The sequence below is a fragment of the Adelges cooleyi genome, unplaced genomic scaffold (assembly GCF_023614345.1).
Source record: "Adelges cooleyi isolate 19-005CV unplaced genomic scaffold, UGA_ACOO_1.1 ACOO_flye_CR_arks_rails_tigmint_CR_PRNA_574, whole genome shotgun sequence".
In the NCBI taxonomy this organism is placed as follows: Eukaryota; Metazoa; Arthropoda; class Insecta; order Hemiptera; family Adelgidae; genus Adelges; species Adelges cooleyi.
In genome coordinates, this window is record NW_026096268.1 from 2,506,665 (window position 1) to 2,530,457 (window position 23,793).

The 23,793-nt window shown below is 30.7% G+C and overlaps 2 protein-coding genes across 2 annotated transcripts; both read left to right on the plus strand.

Annotated features, from left to right (window-relative positions):
• The first annotated feature begins 2,119 nt into the window (after positions 1–2,119).
• LOC126843581 (uncharacterized) lies at positions 2,120–3,851 on the plus strand. The gene is made up of 2 exons (XM_050581191.1): positions 2,120–2,741; positions 2,925–3,851. Exons 1-2 carry the CDS (start codon positions 2,258–2,260, stop codon positions 3,275–3,277), a joined length of 837 nt encoding a protein of 278 aa, XP_050437148.1. The 5' UTR covers positions 2,120–2,257; the 3' UTR covers positions 3,278–3,851.
• A 13,544-nt stretch (positions 3,852–17,395) lies between these two features.
• On the plus strand, positions 17,396–21,789 carry LOC126843588 (uncharacterized). The gene is made up of 3 exons (XM_050581200.1): positions 17,396–17,541; positions 18,745–18,900; positions 21,418–21,789. Exons 1-3 carry the CDS (start codon positions 17,421–17,423, stop codon positions 21,762–21,764), a joined length of 624 nt encoding a protein of 207 aa, XP_050437157.1. The 5' UTR covers positions 17,396–17,420; the 3' UTR covers positions 21,765–21,789.
• Positions 21,790–23,793: the final 2,004 nt, after the last annotated feature.

The following is a 23,793-nucleotide window of genomic DNA, read 5'->3' on the forward strand; positions in this document are numbered from 1 at the left end:
CAATACAAAATACATTGTTGTTAACAACGTTCTTAAAAATGAAATTGTACAACGATTTTATTCTAATAATACTAGTAACAATAATAATATACAAATTTCGTTTAATGGTGAAAACAAATTATTATTATTATTACCTATGATTATACCTCAAATTACCATACCGCACCGGTACATTTCAAGTTCTATTGTCTAAACTATGCTGGAAATGGAACAAAACCATTTATGACCATCATAAATTCCGCAAATAATTCCTATAAGCTTAGACAATAATCAAATACGCGTGGACGACAACCTCTTTATTAATAAAAATACATTATATATTTATATATACATGTGGTACGTCGGACTAAGAATAATCGTTTCTTGATTTATGATTAATGACACATCAAAAAATTGCATTATTAAGTTTATAGGTACAATTTAAATACACGAGGTTGTACTTAATATTAAAATTAATTAGTTGTTTTCATTTGGGTTGTTCAGATTTTTCAAATGATTAATTGTTTGTACGATTTATAATAGTTATTATTATACCTAAGCGTGCTAAAAAAAAACAAGTTTTATCATTTAAAAAAAAATATATTCTTTATAAAATATTATTCATTAAACAGACTTAGGACAGGAATAAGACGAACGAAAGATAATCTAATAAAATGGGGGCTGCTAGATAGCGCAGACACCTTGTGCCTATGCGGAGAAGAACAGACAATGCAACACATCATCACATGCACAGCTTGCTCCCACACTTGCACCTCAGAAGACATCCAAAAAGGCACAAGCCAAGGAATTAACGTGGCCCGCATCTGGCCCGAAACAATATAAATCCACTAATAACGTCTTAAAACACTCAACAATATTATCATATCATATTAAATATTATATTATTTTATTAGGTATTTATTTTTATTATGTATTGTTTATTAATATTATTTATTTATGTTATACTATTATTACTGTTATACTATGCGCCTGACACGAATAAAAAAAAATATATATTATTTAATAATATTATTTTAATCAGAGGCGGGACTTTTAAAATCCAGGTTTACAAAAAACGATAGATACCTACTACTATTTTTAAACCTTAAAAAAATTCGTTATCAATAAACAATCATTTAAAAAGAAATATAGAAAAAAAATGTTTAAAAACAATACAAAACAAGAAAATTACTGAAAATTTAAATTGTTATAAGTTTTTACATTTTTAAAATTTTCCTATTTCTTTTCGACTTTGAACTTTTTCAACAAATGCATTTATTTTAGATACATTAAAATGTAAAATTAATAATAATACGATTTTAATATGGCTTAAATAGATTTTTTTTTTTGAAAACATTGCAATTTTAGTAGTCCCACCCATATTTAATATAACGATTTTTAGGAATATGCCGTTGTTGCAATATGAAGCCATTGTATAGCGGTTTAAAATCGAAAAACTGTTACCATTACTAATTTCGGGATCCTGTTGGATTTAGGCGAACAACACTTGTGGCAAAGAAATCGAGTAAACTACAAGCAGACATTGGCGGCTTTGAAAAATAACACAAAGTAATAATGTATTACATTATTCAAGAACATACTTGCCGCGTACAAATCATATTATGGTAATATTCTTTTTACAGAGCAATGACTATAATATAGTGTATTTTTTATTAGAGCTATATTTAGTAAAAAAACGGTTTAGTTGGGTAACTTCTGACAACCGACGTTATGGCTAAGTTAATATTGAACAGCGAATACAAGTGAGGAAACTTGCGTTGACGAACGACGAACGACAACCGGCGGTGGACGCGCGATCCGGCCAAGTCTCAGCGACCGAGGAATGCGATGTGCGTACCCCAACACAGATAACGCAGTGACACACAGCTCGACCACCCGGTCCGGGATAGGCGTCACCGTCCGCGTAGAATAATAAATAAATACACACGCGTATATACAAACAATAATAATGGTAATATATTATTATATTATATTATTCACTTTCTACCGGCGGCGGCGGGGCGAGGCTTCGGCCGCCTCGGTGAGGTCGTGGTGGGGCGGGCCCGGGACGCGACGACGCACGCCGCCGAAGACCGCTGCGGGGCGATATATAGGGACCGCCGTCTCCGTTTCGCCCCATTGCGTTACCGATCATTCATTCGGATCCACCGTGCGTCGTCGACTATAAAATTACATTTTACTTTGTTGTTTTGTCGTTGGTTGTGTGTTTGTTTCGTTTCCGTTGTGTAAAAGAAAAATATACTAAAAACTACCAAACATGCGTTTCTCGTGTAGTGTCGTGTTGGCCGTGGCCGTCTTACCGTATTGCATGCACGCCGCCGTCATGTCTGGCCGGCAGAACCAGATCGAAGGCGACCGGGCAGGCCGATCCACCGGCGACGGTAACTGGGCCGTGGTGACCCGCGTGGCCGAGGAGTGCGCAAAGGACGCGGACGCCACCGCCTGTCTGGCCGTCAAGGCTGCCGCCGCCTTCGAACGGGCCGCCCGTATGGGAGACTTGCAAGTGTTGCCTGGAGTGACGCTCAGCAAAAACGCCGCCGACGATGCGTCTCAGCGCGATTCCCGTGCTCTGCCCACCGAGGACGAGCTCCGCGGTCAATTGCCTGCTGACGCCGACGAGAAGACATCCAAGGTGACCGGCATGGTCGTCAACTCGGCCCTCCGTTTCCTCCAGTCCAGGACCCTCCAGTTGCAGTTCCCCCAGACCAACTCCGAAGAACTGTCCAGAGCCATCGAAGAAGGTGAGAAACGTGCATTAAAACTATATTTTCGAATTCAGTAGAATACCTAAACATTTTTAAGAGTAGTAAATCGCGGAAAATAAGAAAACATAGACTCTCGTTTTTATTGTTTTTCGTTTATACAATATTATTTGTCATTAGTGGTCATATTATAGCGGATCGTTTTTTTTTTATCGCCTCTAGGTCGCGGCAAGCTGAAGAAGAAGGTGTTGCCCATCTTGGGACTGTTGGCCGTGAAAATCTTCGCCGTCCTGCCCGTGCTGTTGGGAATCATCGGGTTCTTCGCGTTGAAGGCTCTGGTGTTCGGCAAGTTGGCTCTGATCATTGCCGGAATATTGGCCCTGCAAAAATTCGCCGGATCTTCGGGAGGCATCGGTAAGATCACCGAGGGCTGGAGCGGCGCCAGCGCTGCTTCTTCCTGGCCGTCTTCCGGTTCCCCGAGCACCGGAGGCTACTACAGACGCAGCATGGAAGCCCAACAGTTGGCCTACAACGGACAGATGCAACCGTCCGTCGTGTCCCCGACTACCGCGTGACCGGTGACCGCCAACACAGTAAAAAAATAGCCAATTCCATTTCCAACCCTGCCCCTTAATTAGGTTTTTATTTCAATCCATTTTTTTTTTTTAAACTTTTTTCTTTTAATTTATAAGTTATTTTTATGACGTATTATTGTAATCCCTGTCGACGATATAATATTATGTAAGAGTAGAGCGGATAGTATATAGACAATAATATAGGAGGTCAACCCCAAACGCGGTCTTATATCATCGCGATAGGACTTGACGTTTTTCGCTCTACAAGGGCCGGGTAACTTTTTGCCATATTAGCGTTTAGTTGTTTACCACTATACAACGTAAAAGACTTTTTTATGTAACTAAAATTACCATACGGACTAAAGACATCTGACAAAAAGTTATCGGCTCGTTTTTGGCCATCGTGGCCGATTGATTTCCAACACAAAAATAATTAGATTATTACATGTAAACTCTACGAGTTAATTTTATAAATTATTTTTAGTTTTATTTATTATTATTATTATTATTGTAATAAGAACGTTCGAATAAAAATTGCCAATCGATTTAAAAAAAACCAATATTGTAAATATTTACATATTATTATATTTTTTATTAAAATATATTGATAAAAGAAAATAAACAATAATATTGATATATATATATATAATAACAATAATAAATGTATTATTATTAAATTATTACTATTGACAAATCGAACTTGTTATACACGAATGTGTTTCGAATCACGTCGGAAGCAGCAGTACATAAATATTTATACCCACATCATATATATATATATATATATATATATATATATAATTACTCTTATAGGTATGTTTGTTTCGTGGTGTGCTAAAAACAATAACCGGTGAGAGTGGTCGATTGCGCACAAAAGCGACACGTCCCGTATGTCATGTACGAGTTACGAATTCATTGTTTGGATTTTTTGATAATTGACTTTGTAGAAGAAAACGTCTTTTGTCAAGAGAAACTTCCGACCGTTCGGTATCAATAGGGAATTCGTGAAATTATTATTATTTTTTTTTTTTTTTACACAAGCCCTGTTGGTTTTATTATGCCCATACGGCAATGGTCGACGGTGTTGTGACTGCTAGGCGGTGGACGTTTAACGAGGAACATTAAAAAAAAACAATAATTGATGAACAGCTATGACGCTATGTCTTGTTCATTCCGGCAGCTGTATAGGTACAATGATAATATAATATAAAAAGATATTGTAGTCCGGAGGTGTGTTTAAACGATTATCAACCGGTTTTTAATATAGTATGTTACTGGCCCACAAAAGAATAATTATCTTGTACCTAGGCACGAAGTCAGTATTTACATAGAATTGTTTCCAATATTATTTTTAAAACAAAAGGCCGAACATCGAGACGTTTAGAGAAATTAAAATGTTATTATGGTGACAGCGGCATAGACTATAAATAACCATAATCATAAGCAGCAACCAAATATTATTGTTTGTCTATTGTATTCAAATAGCAACCATTAGGGAAACTTAAACTAAAAACGACTACACTTCTTATAATATTTTTATTATATCGTGGTACGGTAAAATTATGTAAATCAACGTCTGTCAAACAAAAATATTTTCTACCTTAAAAGCTTATATTTTTATTAAATTACAGTATAAGTTAAAACCTTAATATACAATATAAAGCTACATTTTTAATAAACTAAGTACATAAAAACGAAGTAATTCATATTCCTGTGATTGGCCTAGTACAATTGACAATATACTGTCACCAATCGCATCATAAAAAATAGTTTTAAGAGGGAATACAAATAATTTAATTTGGTCTGTAGTGGACAGGAGAAATAATACTAAATAAACAAATAATTTCTTTTTTAATTAAATATGCGAAACAATTCTTTTTCATTCGCATTTAAGTGAATTTTCGTAAGTATGACAAGCGTGTATTGTTTTTTTTTTATTGTTTAATTTGTATTATTTGAACTAGAAGACAATAGTTTCGTGGTCTTGCTATGCAATTTTGCATTGACTATATGAGCTGGAGACGGTTTGACGAATTTATAGGCGTTCTTTTATAATTCACCGAATTATCAAATTTGCTTACACGGACAATACATAATAATAAATCTATAGAACAGACGCATTCGTTATGTAAATTATACATACCCGACAATAGATTACAACGCATATCACTTTCTAATAATTTCTATTGATAAAATAGATAATATATGAAATCTAATTAAAAAACGTAACGCTATTATGCAAAACATAATTGTTTTTTATAGCGATAAGAAATTAAGATATTTTTGTATATGTTAAAGTATTCAACTAATTACTTATAATCTTTACCTATAGCAAAAATGTATATTTTATAACATGTCAGATAACCGTATATAATTTACCTATAGTTAAATAATGTCTTAAACAACTATTGGCGGCAATAATATGAACCGATATTATGATCTTAGATGTGGTTACTTATATCGGTAGCACAGCATAATATACAATACTCTTTTAAATATATATTACAATTTTTTTTCCATCATGTTTTTAATAAAAATAGGTCGATATATATATATATATATTATTATTCTCCGAAGCTTTGAAACAATTAAAAACAAACGATGGCTACTTATGGTAAACATTAGAGAAAGGGAAGACGACCGGATTTTGATTACTATTGTGTCTGAAGTCACTTTCTACATATTACTGTGTTATTTGATCAATTAATCTACTCCTATGCATATTGCACATGACAGTTGCACGTCACGAACGAGGTGTTTCATCTGCATCGTGAAGCAATCGTTCAGTTAATTTCCATTGTCACGTTTTACACCAAAGCTGACAGCTGTGGCTCAGTTCATGAACCTTTATTATTCATACAGATCTGCGATTCGAAATCTAAAGAATCTTAGGATATTGTAATCGACGAAGGAAATAACTGGACAGTAAAAACTACTTCCTATACAACAGGAATGTACATATATCAGTATTATGTAGGTGTATGTCCGTAGTTATAATAACTAATTATTCTGATTGACTATTATAACTGATTATAAGTATAATAATTGTTTTATTTCTGTATTTAGTCAGAAGTTACTCCAGGCATAAAGTATGCATGGACATGTATAATACATCTCATTATAACAAAATGCATCTCTATAACATCTGTGCGTGATTGAACTTAATGTCTTATAAATAGTAATTTTTATTTTATCAATAAGTTTATTGGAACATTTAAATCAGTGGTGTTCAATAGCAAAAGTGTTAGAACCTATTTAAACATATTAAGTTTTTGTTATTTGTTTGATGCGGAACGAAAGAGATATTGGTTTTACATTGGAGTGTGATCACTTTAACTCACTGGAACGATTTCTTTATGTGGTATGTCTATAGATAAGAAATCGTATACCAAAGGTTAGGCTAGAAGGCCAAAAGTAGAAAAGTTATTCCTTTCTCTCTAAAATCTAGAACAATTTAAACATATTTCTACTTTAAAAAAAGACACTCAGTAATTTCCTATTTTGGTTATGGCAAAAACTAACATAAGTCCATCAACATTTTATCATTTATCATTTGTATTGAAAACTATTGTTATTTTGATATTTTTAAATGCTTTATTAGTAGAAGAACTCTAGTCTTGTCTAGTCTAGTCTGTACAGTGATGTTTTTATATATTTAATATAATTATTTATCATTTAAAAGATCCGCATCGACGCGTTTTTTTCGGTTTGTATTCACACTATATGATTTTCAGTCATAGTACAGACCTGTGACCGCTCTGTCTTCACTGGACTCCACCGTACCGACTTTTTTCTAACAATGAAAATTAATTTATATTTGATATTACAATAAGGTATACATTATAGAAATGCATAATGGGATGTGTCTGCACAGTTTTTTTATTTTGAAATACAAATTCACGACGAACGGTTATTGAATAAAATTTACTACATAATTATTATCATTCAAATAATAGATAGTTTCGGTTTGAACCGACTAAATTAATTATGCGTATAAAAAAAAAATTGTAATTTACCGTTATTCATTTTGCGAAAATGAAAATTATTAACAACGACATTTCTAATAATAATTGAAGAACGCTCAAAGTATTATGATAATGTCGCATTGTTATAATATTATTATTACGATCGGTTACTGTAAATTACTGTACTTGTAAATCTCCAAGGTGAGACATTTTCACTTAATCTACCAAGTACTATTATTATAACTGCATGACTTTTTGGATGTAATCGCGGCTGGCTCAACACTTTCGATTCGTTTCGATTTCGTCGTGCACAGTCAAGTACAATATAGCTAATATAATATTAATTTTTTTTTATTCAATATCTTTTTTATTATTATCGTTATTCAGATTATTATCGTTTTAACGTGGAAAGAGTGACTCGACGACTTGGCTGCACAACACCCATACGACGGCGTAGGTACTCGAGGTAGTCAAAATGTGACTCGGTGAAAAATAACATAATAATAATGTACTCTTTGTTTGGAAAGCCTATGTTCCTTTGTTGTTTGCATAGGTACATATTGTCAGCGTTGTCTGAGCTGGTTTTTTTCATTTTCCGCTTGTTCTCGAGACCGTTTTGTTGTGAATAACGTTAAGAAACAAATTAGTGCGGTTAATTGAGGTGAACAAGCACCCCGGGAAGGTGTTCTCCCGCTACCGGACACAGTACAGACTGTGGAAGTACGCTGCCAGCTACTGTATGCACCGTTGCAGTCGTTTGGACGAAATACGTTTCAGGGAATAATAATTCAAATTGGAAACGACCAAAAACGCTTTCCATATCCAAAAAAGAGTTTTCGACTCATTAGCTGCCGCAACGCACTGTGTACGCACGACGATAACAATATTGTAACAATGTTAATTCAGTGAACCGACCTCCACCGCCGCTGGAAGTCGTTTTTCGGATTCCTCGTCCTATACAGATAGTAGAACAATACAACAGAAAGTCGCTTTATGTGCTACCTAAAATTATCATTATCATTATTATTATTATCATCATCTATACTGCCGCATGACATTCAATATTGTCACTAACGCAACGTATATTGTTATACCTATTTTAATATTTCATTCAACAATATTTTTGTTTTTTTTTTTTGCTACATTGCCAATATGAACGAGCGTTCCCGTTCGATCGACGTCCGGGTCACACTGGACTAAATCAAATTACGTTTTAGGAACATTTGAATGTTTATACAACATTATTATATCCGAACCGAACTAACCATAGTCTACTTTCAATTTTTCAAAGAGCGTTTGTATTTTCCCAACCAACGTGTCATTCCGTTTCAACGTCTTGGAGAAATATCAATAAATAAAATAAAAATCGTTAATATTATTCTCTCTCGACACAACGCAAGTCATGATAATAACTCGGATTGTACAAAACGTTTTACCAACGCACATATAAATGGCAAGTAAAAGTTACGAAGCTAACAAACTATAGTCTTTGGTATAATTACTATAGTTTAACATAATAGTACATGGACATGAATTTCATTTAAAATTTTGAATAACACAGATATTATATTTTATAGGGTATAATGTGTTGTAACCGAATAAAGATTGTTGTTTAACTTTTTCGAGAACATTATATGTCAGAACTTAAATAAAAGGAATTAATTAAATTAATTATTTAAATTAATTAACCACGATGATATTTCATAATAATTGTCATAGTATTTTTATACCATATTTCTTCAGAAAATACATTATTTTTATCTATTATTTCCTGTATAATATTACAAATTTAATTTATATTTTTTTTTACACCTCAAGGACGACCACACTAAACTTAGTAAAATAGAAAGAAAAGTGTTTGGAAAAATATTTGGTTCAGTTTATAGTATAGAAAACGGGAAGCCAAGTATCCTTTGGTTTAGCAGAAGTAACATGATGGAATGGCACAGCCATGTCTAGAAGACATGTGAAAAACCAATCAAACAATTTATACAAAAAAAAATTATCAGTAAAAGATCCCTAGGAAGATCCTTAACGAGATGGAATGATTTAGAAAGATTCTGGAGGATGTTTAAATGGAGGAGGCAAATAACAGGGACTGAATGTCTGATGTCTGTGATGGAAATATAAAAATATAGTAGTGGTGGCAGCGATGGGATTTCAAGGTCCACCAAACTATTAAGAAGAAGAAATGCACATTACATTGAAGTAATAATGATGATAATTTTCATCGGTATCTCAACATAAAATATACTCTAAATACTAAAAAAAACTATTTTAGAATAAGAGAGTTCGATTGTGGATGGTAGTGTGAGTCAGCAACCAAGCGTAGCGGCTCACGTGTTAGTTAAAACAGTCCCTGCCAACAGCTTAGTGTGTATTCTTTTGCTGAAGAAAGTAAATAAAGCTTCAATAAAGATATTTATTAATTTTCTATCGATTTTCACATTTCATTTACAGATGTTCTGAAAATAAATTATTTTACACGTTATGCTAATTAGGATTGTTTAAAATGTTGCTATTAATTCAAAATGAATCTAATTTTAAAAAGTTTCGAAGCACTAACGACACTATGTTGGTGATTTTAAACTTATTGCAAAAAAAAAAGTTTAAAAGGATACGGCGTTAAGTATTAAAATAACCAGAATAATATAATTTTTCTCCACATATGTTAGAATTAATAAAAAGTGTGAGAAAGAATATTAAGCAAACCTTCTAATGACCAGTAAAAGTGGAGATGAAATTGGAGGGTCTAGTTTCTTTTCTTGGTGTCTAGTTATATATTTGACAGTGACTTCGAGAAAAAAAAATCACCCGAATAGTCAAATTACAAATTGCAGGGTAAAACTTATGTAACGGAGAAAAGGTGCAACGAAGTTCATTTTTGGATAAATATTTACTGACATTTTTCTAAATTACGTAAAATAATTAATAACATAAAACATTATGATAATGTCGTTTGTTACAAAAACATTTCATACGAAAAGTATTATATTTTAATTAATTACATTATGTTTTTGCCAAAATACTATAAGTCCATAATAAGCATTGTTAATAGATACTTGATTGAGACGTGCTTAAAACGAACGTAGCTCAATTAAGAGTAATTTAGACATCGAGTTGTCCGAAAAAAATATTTTTCGGAACGATTTCTTTAAAATAATTATAGGTAGTTATATTCTATTGAAACAAACTAATGAAATCAAACAAAATCAAGAGTTTCATAAAATTCCTATTAGATGGTTTTGTTTCGATACCAAAACAATGTATAAAGTTATTGTTATATCATATTAGTAATTCTGTTTTTTTTTATGCAACAAAATAGTAGTACAAGAAATAATTGGGTACAACATAAATTGAACGAAAAAAAAGTTGTTTTGACAACAACATATGAAAATGTACAAATGACAAGGTTTTTTTGGTTTGTATTGTAGTCGAATTGGGAACAAAAGTAAATCTTAGTTATCCTATAGAATTACTGTGATAGTCTTACATTCAATAAAGAATCCTAATTACTGTATTAATAAGTTTGTAAGTATACACTGTAGTTTGAGTTATAAATTAAAGTTTTGCAAAAAATTGCCTCTATTTTACTCCTTTTATAAGATATTGTACGCAAAAAAGGGTTGTGTTTTAATTTTTTGATTAGTCATCGTGTCGCTTTATCCTAATAATTGTTTTCTATTAACTTTTCAACTTTAAAAAAATATGTTTATAGCATTATTACTTGATGAACTATATATATTTCAAACAATATAGTTTTTTTTAAATATATTGAATTATTTTTAAACAATACGTATTATAGCAATTATACTGTGATATTATTTCTATTAAGATATATATATATATATATATATATATATATATATATATATATAAAACATTATTATATTATGTAATGGTAATATTTATGTATTTGACGGAAGCAAAATTATGCCTTCAAATCAAGTGACTGCAAAAAAACATACATCGTATAATAGATATTTTCAATGCCCGCATTCTGTTAAAATATTATTTAGTCAGAAATGCAATTTATAAGCCGCGCCTTATTTTTATTTATGTAGATAATATAATGTGCTTGTAAACATATTCTATTACTTGAGAATCGCATAAAAGGGGAATATAATTATTCTTATACAATATTATGTATTATCTTATATATCTTATTATACTATAATTTATTAAAATCCTATTATTTTCATCAATTTGGTTTGAAGGTTAATTTTTTTTGACAGAGAACATTACCTGATTTAACAAAATGCCTGTTTATAGTAAACTTAAGTTACTGTTTGTTAAAAATAAAAAATGTTTTTTTATATTGTAAAAATGTTAATTATACGGTATTATTAATTATAATTCATTGGTTGTTATATAAAATTGACATGAAAAAGTAATTTAAGTGGATGAAAGAAAGTATATTTTGATAATTTCACTTTTATAAAATCTGGTTTCATGTTGAAATCTGTATATTGTTACTGTTAAACTATTAGTTACTTTAAAAATGAACTATATCGTCTTATCAATATAAAGAATTCATCAATAACTTAAAATAACGAGCACTACTTATAATTTAGCTAGAGGGTGGGATAAACAAATATTTCTTTTAAATTTAGTTTGATAGGCCAATAATCTATAATTTGTATGTTATCTTACAGCTATAATAGAAGATATAATAAAAACTATTAACTATTATTTTAAAAAAATTGTCCAGTTTTAATAATAAACCGTTTTGTGAAATTTCTGGTTTTGTTTATGTTTTTTTTTTAAACAATATTTTCGAAATATTGATAACTTTTAAAAAATAAGCGTTACAAACAATTTGTTAAAAAAATTAAAGACATTTTCCTGCCATGTCTAAAATAAAAATTAATATTTGTTGCAACCCAAATAAATGTTTATTTAATATTTTTATAATGATAATAACTTAAAATTAATACCACGCATAATGGTATGAAAGTAGTATGAATTTATATAAATAAAATTATAATTTGCTTTTATTTAATTTTCTTAAATCAAAGCCTAAAAATTAATAGAAGAAGTTTAATTGTGACATTATAATATACGATAATGATGAAAAATTGACAGTTTATGTAGTTATTTAATTTATAGGTAGTATTCATTTGTAATGTATTTTGTTAGCCAACTACTGTTTCGCGATCTTTAATAACTAATGTCATATTTTTTATGCATGCATAATATAGCTACATAAATATTATTATACATGGAGATTTAGTTTTTTTACCAATTCTATTTTTTTTTAAAACTTTTTGAAGTTTTCAAGTAAAAACAATTGTAAATTCCGGGGTACATTGTATTTTTATAACGATAAAAGTAATAACTGCTGGTTACTATATTATTACAATGGTTACAGAGTATCGCATCCATACGAGTCAGCATTAATAAATCAATAGTTTAATAATGCCATTGGTCATTATTAATACAGTGATTAAAACTCAACAAGCTGAGTGAAATATTTGTCATGTTGTTGTATGTTGTAGTAGATACACATATCATATTAAAAAGTGAAACAATTAAGAATAGCTAATATTATTTACTGTTACGTTTATGGTTATAGAGTTTTTTTACGAGTGATATTTTGAACCGTACAGTATAAAATACTATATTATTATTACGAATAATAATAGACATTTGTCTATTTTAACGTGAGAACTCCAATATGTCGGAGAGCAGTGATCAGTGGCATTGTTAGGTCTGGTATTTTATACTGTATGGCTGTTTTTTTACGGAGAACGTGGGGAACGCATAATGTGGGTCACGTGACCATCGAGTTCCGTTAATATCGTGTGGTTGGATGGTTACACACGTAAACAGCCTCACGTAGAATTTCTCCGGACACATTCCACTCTAATCCGCTTTCTCTCCAACTTTGAATCTCCTTAATACAGTGTAAACTCGATGGGCATTTCAAGATTTTGTTTTCGTATCGACGAAAATCCACATTTAAGAGCTATATCAGAAGGTCCAGTGTTCGCAAAAGAATTAAAAAAAAAAACAGTAATAACACTACTATAATGCTGTATAAATTAGTCACAAACGAGAAAAAAAATTCTCTCAATTAAACGTCTAACTTGACAAAAAAATTATATTGGCAAAACATATTTACAAAAAAATCATACTCGAATTAGCTGCGTGAATCATAAACCGTTTCACACGGCCAATTCGAGCTGTTCAACAAACACCGCCGTTAATGAATCGTATTGATTTGTTTTCGAGGTAAAATCAAATACATTTTGGTGTCTGAATGTAACATTTTACTTTGAGTCCATAGACAACAATTTTTTCAAGTATTTTCAAAGTAATATTATGTTTTTGTTGCACCGGATAGGTGTTCACAGTTGTTTAAAAAATCGAGTTATTTTTCCTTAAAAGTACAACAGGCAGATTTACAAACATACACATTTCTCCAATGAAAAATAATTATTTCTTTCTATACGAGATTCCTCATTGAGGCCCAGTATTTATTTATTTATTTGCAACTAATACATAAATATATATTAGTATTTAGAGTTTGTTAATTTTAATAGAAAAAGACAAAGACAAATAGTTAATATGGAAAATGTATTTCACATTGATATCAAAGAAAATGCATTTTTTTCCTATCACTGACTTGTCATATTCTTACATGCCCAAGAAAACATCAAAGCAATTTGTTTTTGTTACGCATAACATATAAAAAAACACATCATTGTAAAACGCTATACATTTTCAGCCTCACGTCAAACAGAAAAAAATATTTACCACGCTTCTAATAGGTTAACCAATCGGGTTAAGAGTGTAAAAACTTAATAAAAAAATATGTTACGCGTTAGATATTTACAAAGTTAGTTAGCAATTAGTAGGACAGATGTACATTAAATCAAAATTAAATAAACAATTTTTTACCGCTTATTCTATAGTATGTTATTCTAGACAAAAAGTTAGGGATTAAAAAACATTAAAAAAAAAAAACATCTCTTTATAATGTTAAAAAGTGTAATAGAGTGGTATCATTTTATGACACTCGTATAATATAACATTTACTAATGTGTAATCATTATTTTTATCCTGATGAGAAAAAATAATCTTCAGATATATCTTCGCTCATTTATGTTTTTTTTTTTTATTCAATAATTAAATATTATTACTCATCACCTCTTACGTAGGTATATGCAGTGCAGCATTGTAATTTAGTTTTAATACAAACACTTATGTGCTTATGTACCAAGCATCAACTTCACAGTAACGTTACATTTTGTATTCTATAATGGAAACGGACTGTGCGTGGTATCTTTAATAAAATTATAATTCACTTTTCTAGCTGGAAAACTTTCTCTTTCTTTTCCTCCTTGTCGAGTGAAACACAGATCCGGGTCCGTCGTATTTACAAAAAATATTCCGTTTCTTCGCTATACCAGCTCCGACTTTCATATTTTCAAACGTATTCGATTTGTTGATTGGAAAACCTGTGACTTACAATTACCACTATATTAATTATATAATATATACAAATAGATTGTATACAGTGGTTATATTTTTGAGAATACAGAAATACTAGATTAAGTTTAAAAAAATAGGTCACCAACAAAAAAATTAAAGCATTTTGTAAAATTGTTGAACTTGGTAGTTTTTATCAATTAAACTAGTACACGAAAGAATAAGGCTATACTACTATACTAATACGGCTATATTACTATTTATATTCCTGTATAAAATATATTTTTTTACCAATAACAATTTAATAATATTGTAGATAAAAATATTTGTTTTTGTTTAAAACTAACTACATTCTTCTATGATCGTTCTTATTTGCCTGGGTTAACATTTAAGTAAATTGTAGCCTATAAATGTAATAATTATACTTTATTTTGAAGCTCAACTGTTGAGAACGGCCATAAATTATTATTATCGATAAAAAAACAATTTTAATATTTATACTGATCGAACAAATTTTTCAAAAAGAACAATAACTATTGTATTTATTATCTATACATGTATTTGTGTATTTATTATTGTTGGTGATTTACAATAATTATTGTAACGTTACCGAACAAAATAAACGTTACATTACAAAGTAGTTATTAACGATAAAATTTTGTGTGGAACGTTAGAATTAAAAATAAGTGAACAAACTCTGTGTACATATAAAGATATTAAAAATGAAAAAAAAAAAAAAATTATATACAAAACGGTTTTTTATGCGTTCATATGATTGGTAACTTCAAAATCGAATTTATGTAGTTTTCTTTTTGTATTTTAAAAGGGGTTGTCTGTAATAATATTATGTCAGAACTTGTGTTAACTGTTTTAATAGTTTTTTCGATCCTCTCACGCGGAGCGGTTTTTAAGTTTTTATTTTATAGGTACTCGTCGATTGTAATAATATATTACATGAGGCGGTGTTTGTGTTATTATTATTATTATTTTAGTCGAGACACGGCCACACTATTTGGACCGTCTAAACTGTAAATTAGGCTGAATACATCGGTTAAGACAATCCATCAAGAACTTTTAGGGCTTGGTCCGTGTAATTACAAGTTTGACCAGAATTCGTGTCCTTGATGCGCTCGTGTGTGTGAATGGATACGACCGTCGGAATGCTACGGCCAAGGTTGTGTTGACCCACAATGAGAACAACGACTGCGTTGCCCGTGTATGGTCACCAATCTCTCCTGCTCCTCTCCCGTCCACCGGTTGCTCTGTCAGGGGGGGGAAATGATCCGCGGCGGCCTCCAGACTACTTTCCATCGATGCCGGCGCACTTTCTTCTCTACAACCGTCTATAAACCGCGGCCGTATAAAAACTTTACCGACACTGATGCGCGGCCATCGCACCTGTGCGCGCCCACCACGAAATGTAGTTCCACGCCCGGTCCGTATGTAATTTCTACAGGCACCTATACTGCAGTACATTGTACATTGTGTGTCTATATTAATAACACACAGCCTCCGTTGGCCGTGGCAAAGTACAACAACAACAACATAGAAATCAGGAATATTAAAATATTTTCTTTAAATAGCCCGGATCGGATCCAGATGAACTTGGTTATGTTTATTATACTTATATACTATGTAAACCGTGTTGTACACCAGTCAAAAGACTATTGTAATAATTAACGACTAGAGTACCTGTGTTGTACGATACTCGATAAGTCTTATTTGGCAAATATCGTCCAACATCACATATACCATTGTCTTACTATTTTATAAAATTAGATAATACAATTATTTTTTTTTTATCGACATTTAAGCAAAATAGAAAACAAACATTTACAAAAGAAATTCACAAAATATAATCCTCATATGTATAGGTGTAGATGTACGCATAGAACTATTATTTAAGAAAATTACTAATTGTGGTAAATAAAAGCATACAAAATATGAACTCGGCACGAGAATAAATTTAAGTGATGAAAACCAAATTAAACAATAGAGAGTTTTTTTATAATTAAGGGAACAAAATATTATCATTTATGTGAAACAATAAACCTTGTTTTAAATTTTTGATTATACAATTTTTTTATAAAACAGTTTTTTTAAAACCTGTTTAACTTGCGTTAATCTGCAATTATACAATACATTTGTAATATTTGTATTGTTCCATTTCAACTCGGTTGTTTTTAGTTATTTAAATTGTTTTATAATCGCTTAACACCAAGCTCATACAACTAAAATAAAACAAACAATAAGTGTATACTGAATGAAAAGGAAACTGTTTACTGAAAAACAAAACACATATACATACTACCAAGTACGTGTATTTTGAGAGGTTTCGAAACAATAATTGAGCACACGGTGGTAATGAATGACAATACTGTCCAAATGTTGTGACTTATGAATGAACTAAAAAAACATGCACATTTACATTAGAAAAATAAAAACTCATAAATCGGTTCTGAAATCTTTTGTACGATTCAGTCAACAAGACACGAAGATAAAAAAAAAAACAAATGGGTACACAACTTCTTAGGTATCGAAGATGACTGTTTTAAGGGGAAGACGTCTCGGTATTGTTCTGGAATCGACATTTGATTCAATTGTCTGCGAAAACAAAAATAAAAAACCTAATAGTTCACACACGAGCTGACTAGGCATTTGTTACGATTTATTAATAAAAGACATGTAAATATTCTGTTCAGTCTTCGTTGAGATTTTACTCAGTGGTCATGTAATTTTGAATTATGGCTAACAAAATAGTTTGTGTTGAAACTGCTTTAATTTTAACATCTGTACTCGTTCATCACATTAACGGAAAGACTGTGACAAACTCCACTAAGGTTAAACCAAAAGGCTTATTAGAAGGTAATCAATTTTCTTACTTAACCCGTTAAATAAAAATAATCCATTAAATTATGATATTTTTAAGGCGTTAAAAGTTGATAAATCAACATACGTTTTTAGAAAATTATTCCTAATAAATTTATAATTGAATGCATAATTTTTGGAAATTGAATTAGAGTAGTACATTCTTTGTTCATTTCAAACTATTTTCATAATATTATTTATTTAAAAATATAAATATTTAATTACACGATCATTCATTTTAATTAGTTTAATCACGTTTTTTTAAATCTTCCGAATTTTTTTAATTTAGTGCAACAACACATTTTTTTCTATTTATAAAACTTTCAAAGTTATTTTTCTCTGAGTTGACGAAAGTTTGATAAAAAATTGCTTTTGTAGAAGTCATTTTCCAGCGTATCTATTGGGTTGATTTCAATTTTTATTTTGTTTATGAGAAGCTTATTATTTTCTCTATGGGGGTAAAAGACCGATTTTTTATTTAGCTATTAGAAAATAAATTAGATTTATTAGAAAAAAACTATAAAAAGTAAAAATATAAACGTTTATAATAAAATTAAAAAATCAGAAATAAAAAAATCGGTCTTTTAGCCCTTATAGAGAAGATGTCAAACTTTATAACAAAATATGTGTTTTGAAATCGGTTCTGTAGACACTTCAGAATGTTTTAGTCTTCATTTGTATAACATTTGACTCTTTCCGTTCCCCTTAATATACTTATTTGGTAAAATTAAATATTTTAGCTAACTTATATTTTGTTCATTAGGTATATTTTATACACGAGCTGTAAATATTTAGTATCTTATTATTTTATAAAAATTGTACAGGATACTAAGCCCCTAAAATGTATACCCTTTTACTGAAATACACACGAGCGTCTTATGTTGCCTACGTATTGGTTTTACGTCATTGGTTTAAGACAAGTTTAAAAATATTAAATAGTTGAAACTATACCTTGAGCGCTTTCTAGCGTACAACACAGTAATTAAGCTGGTTCCTAGTATACAAGTCATTTAGCTCACTGTAATTTATTTTTACCAACTTTAGGTGAATAAACTTATCGTTTTGTATTTGACTGTTATTATTAGAAAGTATTAATCGTTATATTTAAACTAATACTAGTATAATTTTTATGAGTATAATAATATTAGTTTTTTAGTTCAGTTAAATATTGTTCATTTTCTACTTTCCAAATTGTTTCAGATGAATTTGACGGTATGCCACTTCCAGAAAGTTTAAGTTCCCCGGGAACTTCAGAAGCTCAGAGTACTCAACCTGTTAAGAACACTGCACAGTTAATGTACAGCGTACCTATAAAACAGCTACAACCAGTGGAAAGCTACAAAATAAAAAAGCCCGGTATTAAAAATTAATTTTCATATTTTAATAGTAAATAAATATGGAAAACAAGAAATAAAGCTTAGGCTGGTCCGTATCCAGTATGTCCCGATTATTACTACATAAGCAATTAGATATTTTAACGATACAATCTCTTATAAAATTAGGATTAATTAAACTGTTGTTTATCTACTCTGGTTTTGGATATTTTATTGTAAGACAGCATTAACATTATTTTTTTAGACTATTTAGAATCCACTAACCTAACACTCAATTTTTATTCATAGATGTTTTTAAATATTTATTCTCAATCAAATAAAATTGTTTGGGCCACATACCACACAATTTTGATATCCCATTATTACACACATAGCACGTAATGTCTCTCTGTTTAATCATTTTGGTAAAGCTATCATTTTAATAAAATACATACACGTTACACTTAAAATACCCTAAAATGACATAATGCATTTATTAAAAGAACTAAAAAAAATATTAGGTATGAGTTATTGTGAGCTCAGAATAACTAAACTTGTAGTTAATATCAGATGACCACTATGTTTTTTAAAATTAATTGCAGTACACCATAAAACTAAAAGTAATAAAATTATTTTTCTATGAAAGCTATAGTATATAATACAGCTATAGCTACATTTATTTTAGTCAACTGGCAATTTAAGGTCATCATTCCTCACTGTCTCCTTAAAGAAGTAAGTAGTTAACTTTCGCCATTTCAGGGTAAAGAAATTTTATTTTTTGGTTAACTATGTTTAGACACTACATTTAGTAGACATCCATGGACATTTTTTATTTATAAAAACTATTATACGTTTTTCAGAAAATACGATTACGTTTAATGTTTGGCTGATACTATTCTCTAGGTTCTATAAATTATGAAACATAATTTAACCAAGCAAAAAATGTATTTTTAATGTGAGAGAAAGCATTACATATTTTAAATACGGCGTTTCGCATAGGCAATCCACTATTATTTTTACGGTAACGATCTTAATAGGTTTGTTTTTTGCTAAAATATGATAGCTATAGGATAAAAATTAAGGATACAGAATCTACCATGGATGTGTACTAAATCTGTATAATGTTTTATCGACTATTATGTTGCAATTAATTATCAATTAAATGATTAGTTATAAAAAAAAACTAATAACAACAAAAAAAAAAGTGAGCACTTTAAAGTATGCAATTAAATATTATAGTAATTGGTAACCCTTTTATTTCTATTAAAATACATTATAAATATTTTTAAAATAATTCAAATGAATAAATGTAGAACTGTATAACTATAATAACATTACAAAAGTTTTTTACCTATCTTACATTTACGATATTAGTTAAAATAATAATTTCATAATTTAACTTATTTAAAAAAAAAATATCAAATTTGAAAATTTTAATTGTCCGTCAAATTAGTATCTGATAAATCCAGATATTCCAAACATTACTGAATATTAAAACATTTTACAATAAGTATATATTGTGGCAACATTATTATTTTTATAAGCTACCAATATTTGTATCGGGTGTCCAAGTTTCGCAGAATAATAATATAAGGATAAATATAATACTTTATGTGAACTCAGAGTATTGTTTACATAATTGTCCAGAATACATTTTTATTTAAACAATTCTGAAGTAGTCATCGTGACTGAATAAACTGGCATGATCGCCAGATACTACTGCACAGGCTAATAATCCTTACCCGGATCTGGAAAAATAAGTATTAAATTGAATGAAGTTTGTATAAGGATTGTTTAACATGCTTACATGGATTACAGTTACACCTATATTTATAAATTGTCTTTGCTAACGTTTCGGAAGCTTTTCATCTTCCATCTTCAGGGCTGTGTTGTGTGCTGGTTACGGGTTGTTATTGTCGTTCAACGCCAATGGCTTCATCCGTCCTGTCGTTTCCTTCCCTACCTATAGACTCTTCTCCCCTTCCACCCCATTCTTTTTGTGTAGTGGGTTTTCACCCCTCAAAAGTCGAGTAACCACTTGAATGATAAACTTCATAATTGTTACATAAAACGTTGATAAGATAGTAAGATACTTGGGGTTGGAGCTTAGTATATTATTCTGTAGTATAAAATATGATAATTATACATTTTATTAGTTATCACTATCAATATTAATTTTCTTAATGACTTTATGTTTATTTGTAAAATAGCCACTAGCCTTATTGTTATAATATATTTAAATGTTTCTTGATATTATATTATTTTGATTATTTTTGAACTTTTATAATTAACTATAGAACGATCATAAAACATAGGTTTTCACTAATTATTAACAAAATTAATTATTAGATTTCCACCGGTAATTTCCAACAGTATAACGAATAAGCAATGTCAAATTCGTATTTGTCGATAGTACACCTATTGCTGTGTTTTTCTGCGACATCGAAGGGTTGAATAATGACCGTTTCGGTTAAGGCGTGGGGTTTGATCTCTCGAAACAAATATTATAATAATATACTTTGACATTCCATATCAATATCTGCTTTTACCGTGTTCGCAGGTAAGGACGACGACGGTTTCTTCGGAGATATTATGGGCGCTACCCTCATGTCCGGCGGCACTCTGTTATCGCTAGGCACTTTCGCGCTAATCGCCATGGCGGGCAAAGCTTTCATGTTGGCCGTCGGCGCGATAGTCATGACGTTGCTCAGTACGGGCTGGTTGACACACGGCGGTGACCACAAAGCAAGCTCCAGCACCGTCTACGAAGTGATAGCCAAGCCGTACGTGTCGCACGGCCACAGTTATTCGGCCGAAGTACACCACGAACCGTACTCGCCGACATCGCCGACATCCGCACAGGACCCGCAGGACCCGTACAACAATAACTACAGCGGTGGCTATTGACAATCGTTTGGCTTACAAATGACTATTTAATGTAAAAAATACACGATAATACATATTTTATAATCGTCTGTCGGTCAAAACGACAATGCTCGACGACCGTTTTGTACTTCGGACGCGCGACGGTCCCATACGCACATTGTCGCCTATATATATATATATATTTATAACAATATAATACTAATAATTTATTTTAGAATAATAATAAAAATACCGGATCAATCGGTCGTTAAACGTATCTATCTTTTTTTTAGCGCATTCCCCACGAATATAAAACGCAATCTATTGTGTTTTGTGTCGCAGCAAATATCATCACGCCTGATCATGACCGCTCGACGGGTCGGATTTCGCGTTTTCGGTTTGTCCGACTTTGAAAGAAAAAACAATTTCGGACTTGACCGCGCTCTTCGTTTATAGTTGCTCGGCGGGACTGCGAAAATCGCATTGGAGAGATAAACGATCCATTAGGCGTTGCACAGTGGTTGTTTAGAACGAATAGTCAGGTGTGCATATTATAACCAACAGTGCCCGTCGAACAGCACGATCCATCCGGGTCACTAAACGGCAATGATTCGCCGAGCATTATGTGTAGTTCAGCAATAATAGTAGCAGCTGTGTATTATCATTATTACAATACACCGCTGCGGCGTGACCGACTAATATTCGTCTGCATATTCGAATATGTAAACAATGTTATTAAATATTAATATTATTATTATTTACTTTATTAGACTGCCGGTTCTTCCAGGCACAGCGCCTAGGCCTCAACAGAAAACTTAGGGCACGCGACTAACGATAGTAAGACAGCTGTTAAATCTCGTGGTCTGTTATAATTACAATATTTTTTACAAAAACTAAAAAATGCATTTAGAAAAATAATTTTTTCTACACTTCTAAATTGGTGGCATTTTAAAAAATGTTTTGAATATAATGACAACAGATATTTTTTAGTTTACCAACCCCATTAGACATTAAATTAACTAAACTAAATTTTAGATGGAAATTATATTTGTCAACTATAAAATGTTGTTGCCACTATTGATTTCACTATGTGGAAAACAATATATTTTTAACATATTATTTCATCTTTGAATGTAAGTGCCAGCATAAGTGTTATGTTCGTTTTGGATGGGTACATTTTTTTTAAAAAGAGGACAATATGATTTAGTCGGAGTCGCCAAAATATTAAACTAATAACAGGCACGGAAAATTAATGTAATCCACAGAAAACAAAGCCGCGATTAATACATTTTTTTAAAATAAATTTAAAAAAAAAATTTAAATAACAATACATTTTTTTTGTTGAACCACAGAAAATGTATTCATTATTAAAATAAATGTAAAAAGTGTAAATCCTGTAATTATAAATATAAACGTACATTTTCACGAATAATTTTTTAAATAATAATAATTTTTAGACTACTGTAGCTATTGTTAATATTAGTCTTTAACTATCTAGTTTTTTTAATTGGAAAACATTTTTAAAATTTTTATTTTTAGCAGGTATTAAAGTTAGTTGGTTCTTTGTAAATAATTTCAAATTTATGTGTTGAGTAGTAAACACTGTATATAGTATTTTTGAAAAACTATACCGAGTTAAGGCCCTACGATAAAGAGCCTACCGGAATTTGCCCAGAATCCCGGTGAGCCTATGCTTTGGAGTTTATAATTGAATCATTCAAACAGTTTATACATATATTCACTTATAGCCTCAAACAAACATCAACCCCATTATTGTATATTTTTAAGAACAATTCTCAAGTCTAATATTGTCCAATCATTATAGTCTGTTCTTTTTTGTGGAACACAATTTCGCACCAGTTGGTTTCAAATCAAATCAATACAATTAAATGATGACCATTTAAGTATAAATTAAAACTTTATAACAGCAATATTTCCCAACGCCAAAGGTCATTTAGCAAACGGGAGTATCTATAGTATTTTAAATATCATCATTTTGTTTAGACATCCGGCTAACAGCAATTAAAGAAATGTTAAAAAACTTCCGTTAATATTATTTTTTAATGCTTAG

Coding starts and splice junctions, on each gene's coding strand:
- LOC126843581 (XM_050581191.1), top strand. CDS start 2,258: ATGCGTTTCTCGTGTAGTGTCGTGTTGGCCGTGGCCGTCTTACCGTAT. Junction 2,742..2,924: donor GTCCAGAGCCATCGAAGAAG/GTGAGAAACGTG, acceptor TATCGCCTCTAG/GTCGCGGCAAGCTGAAGAAG.
- LOC126843588 (XM_050581200.1), top strand. CDS start 17,421: ATGGCTAACAAAATAGTTTGTGTTGAAACTGCTTTAATTTTAACATCT. Junction 17,542..18,744: donor ACCAAAAGGCTTATTAGAAG/GTAATCAATTTT, acceptor AAATTGTTTCAG/ATGAATTTGACGGTATGCCA. Junction 18,901..21,417: donor CTACAAAATAAAAAAGCCCG/GTATTAAAAATT, acceptor CCGTGTTCGCAG/GTAAGGACGACGACGGTTTC.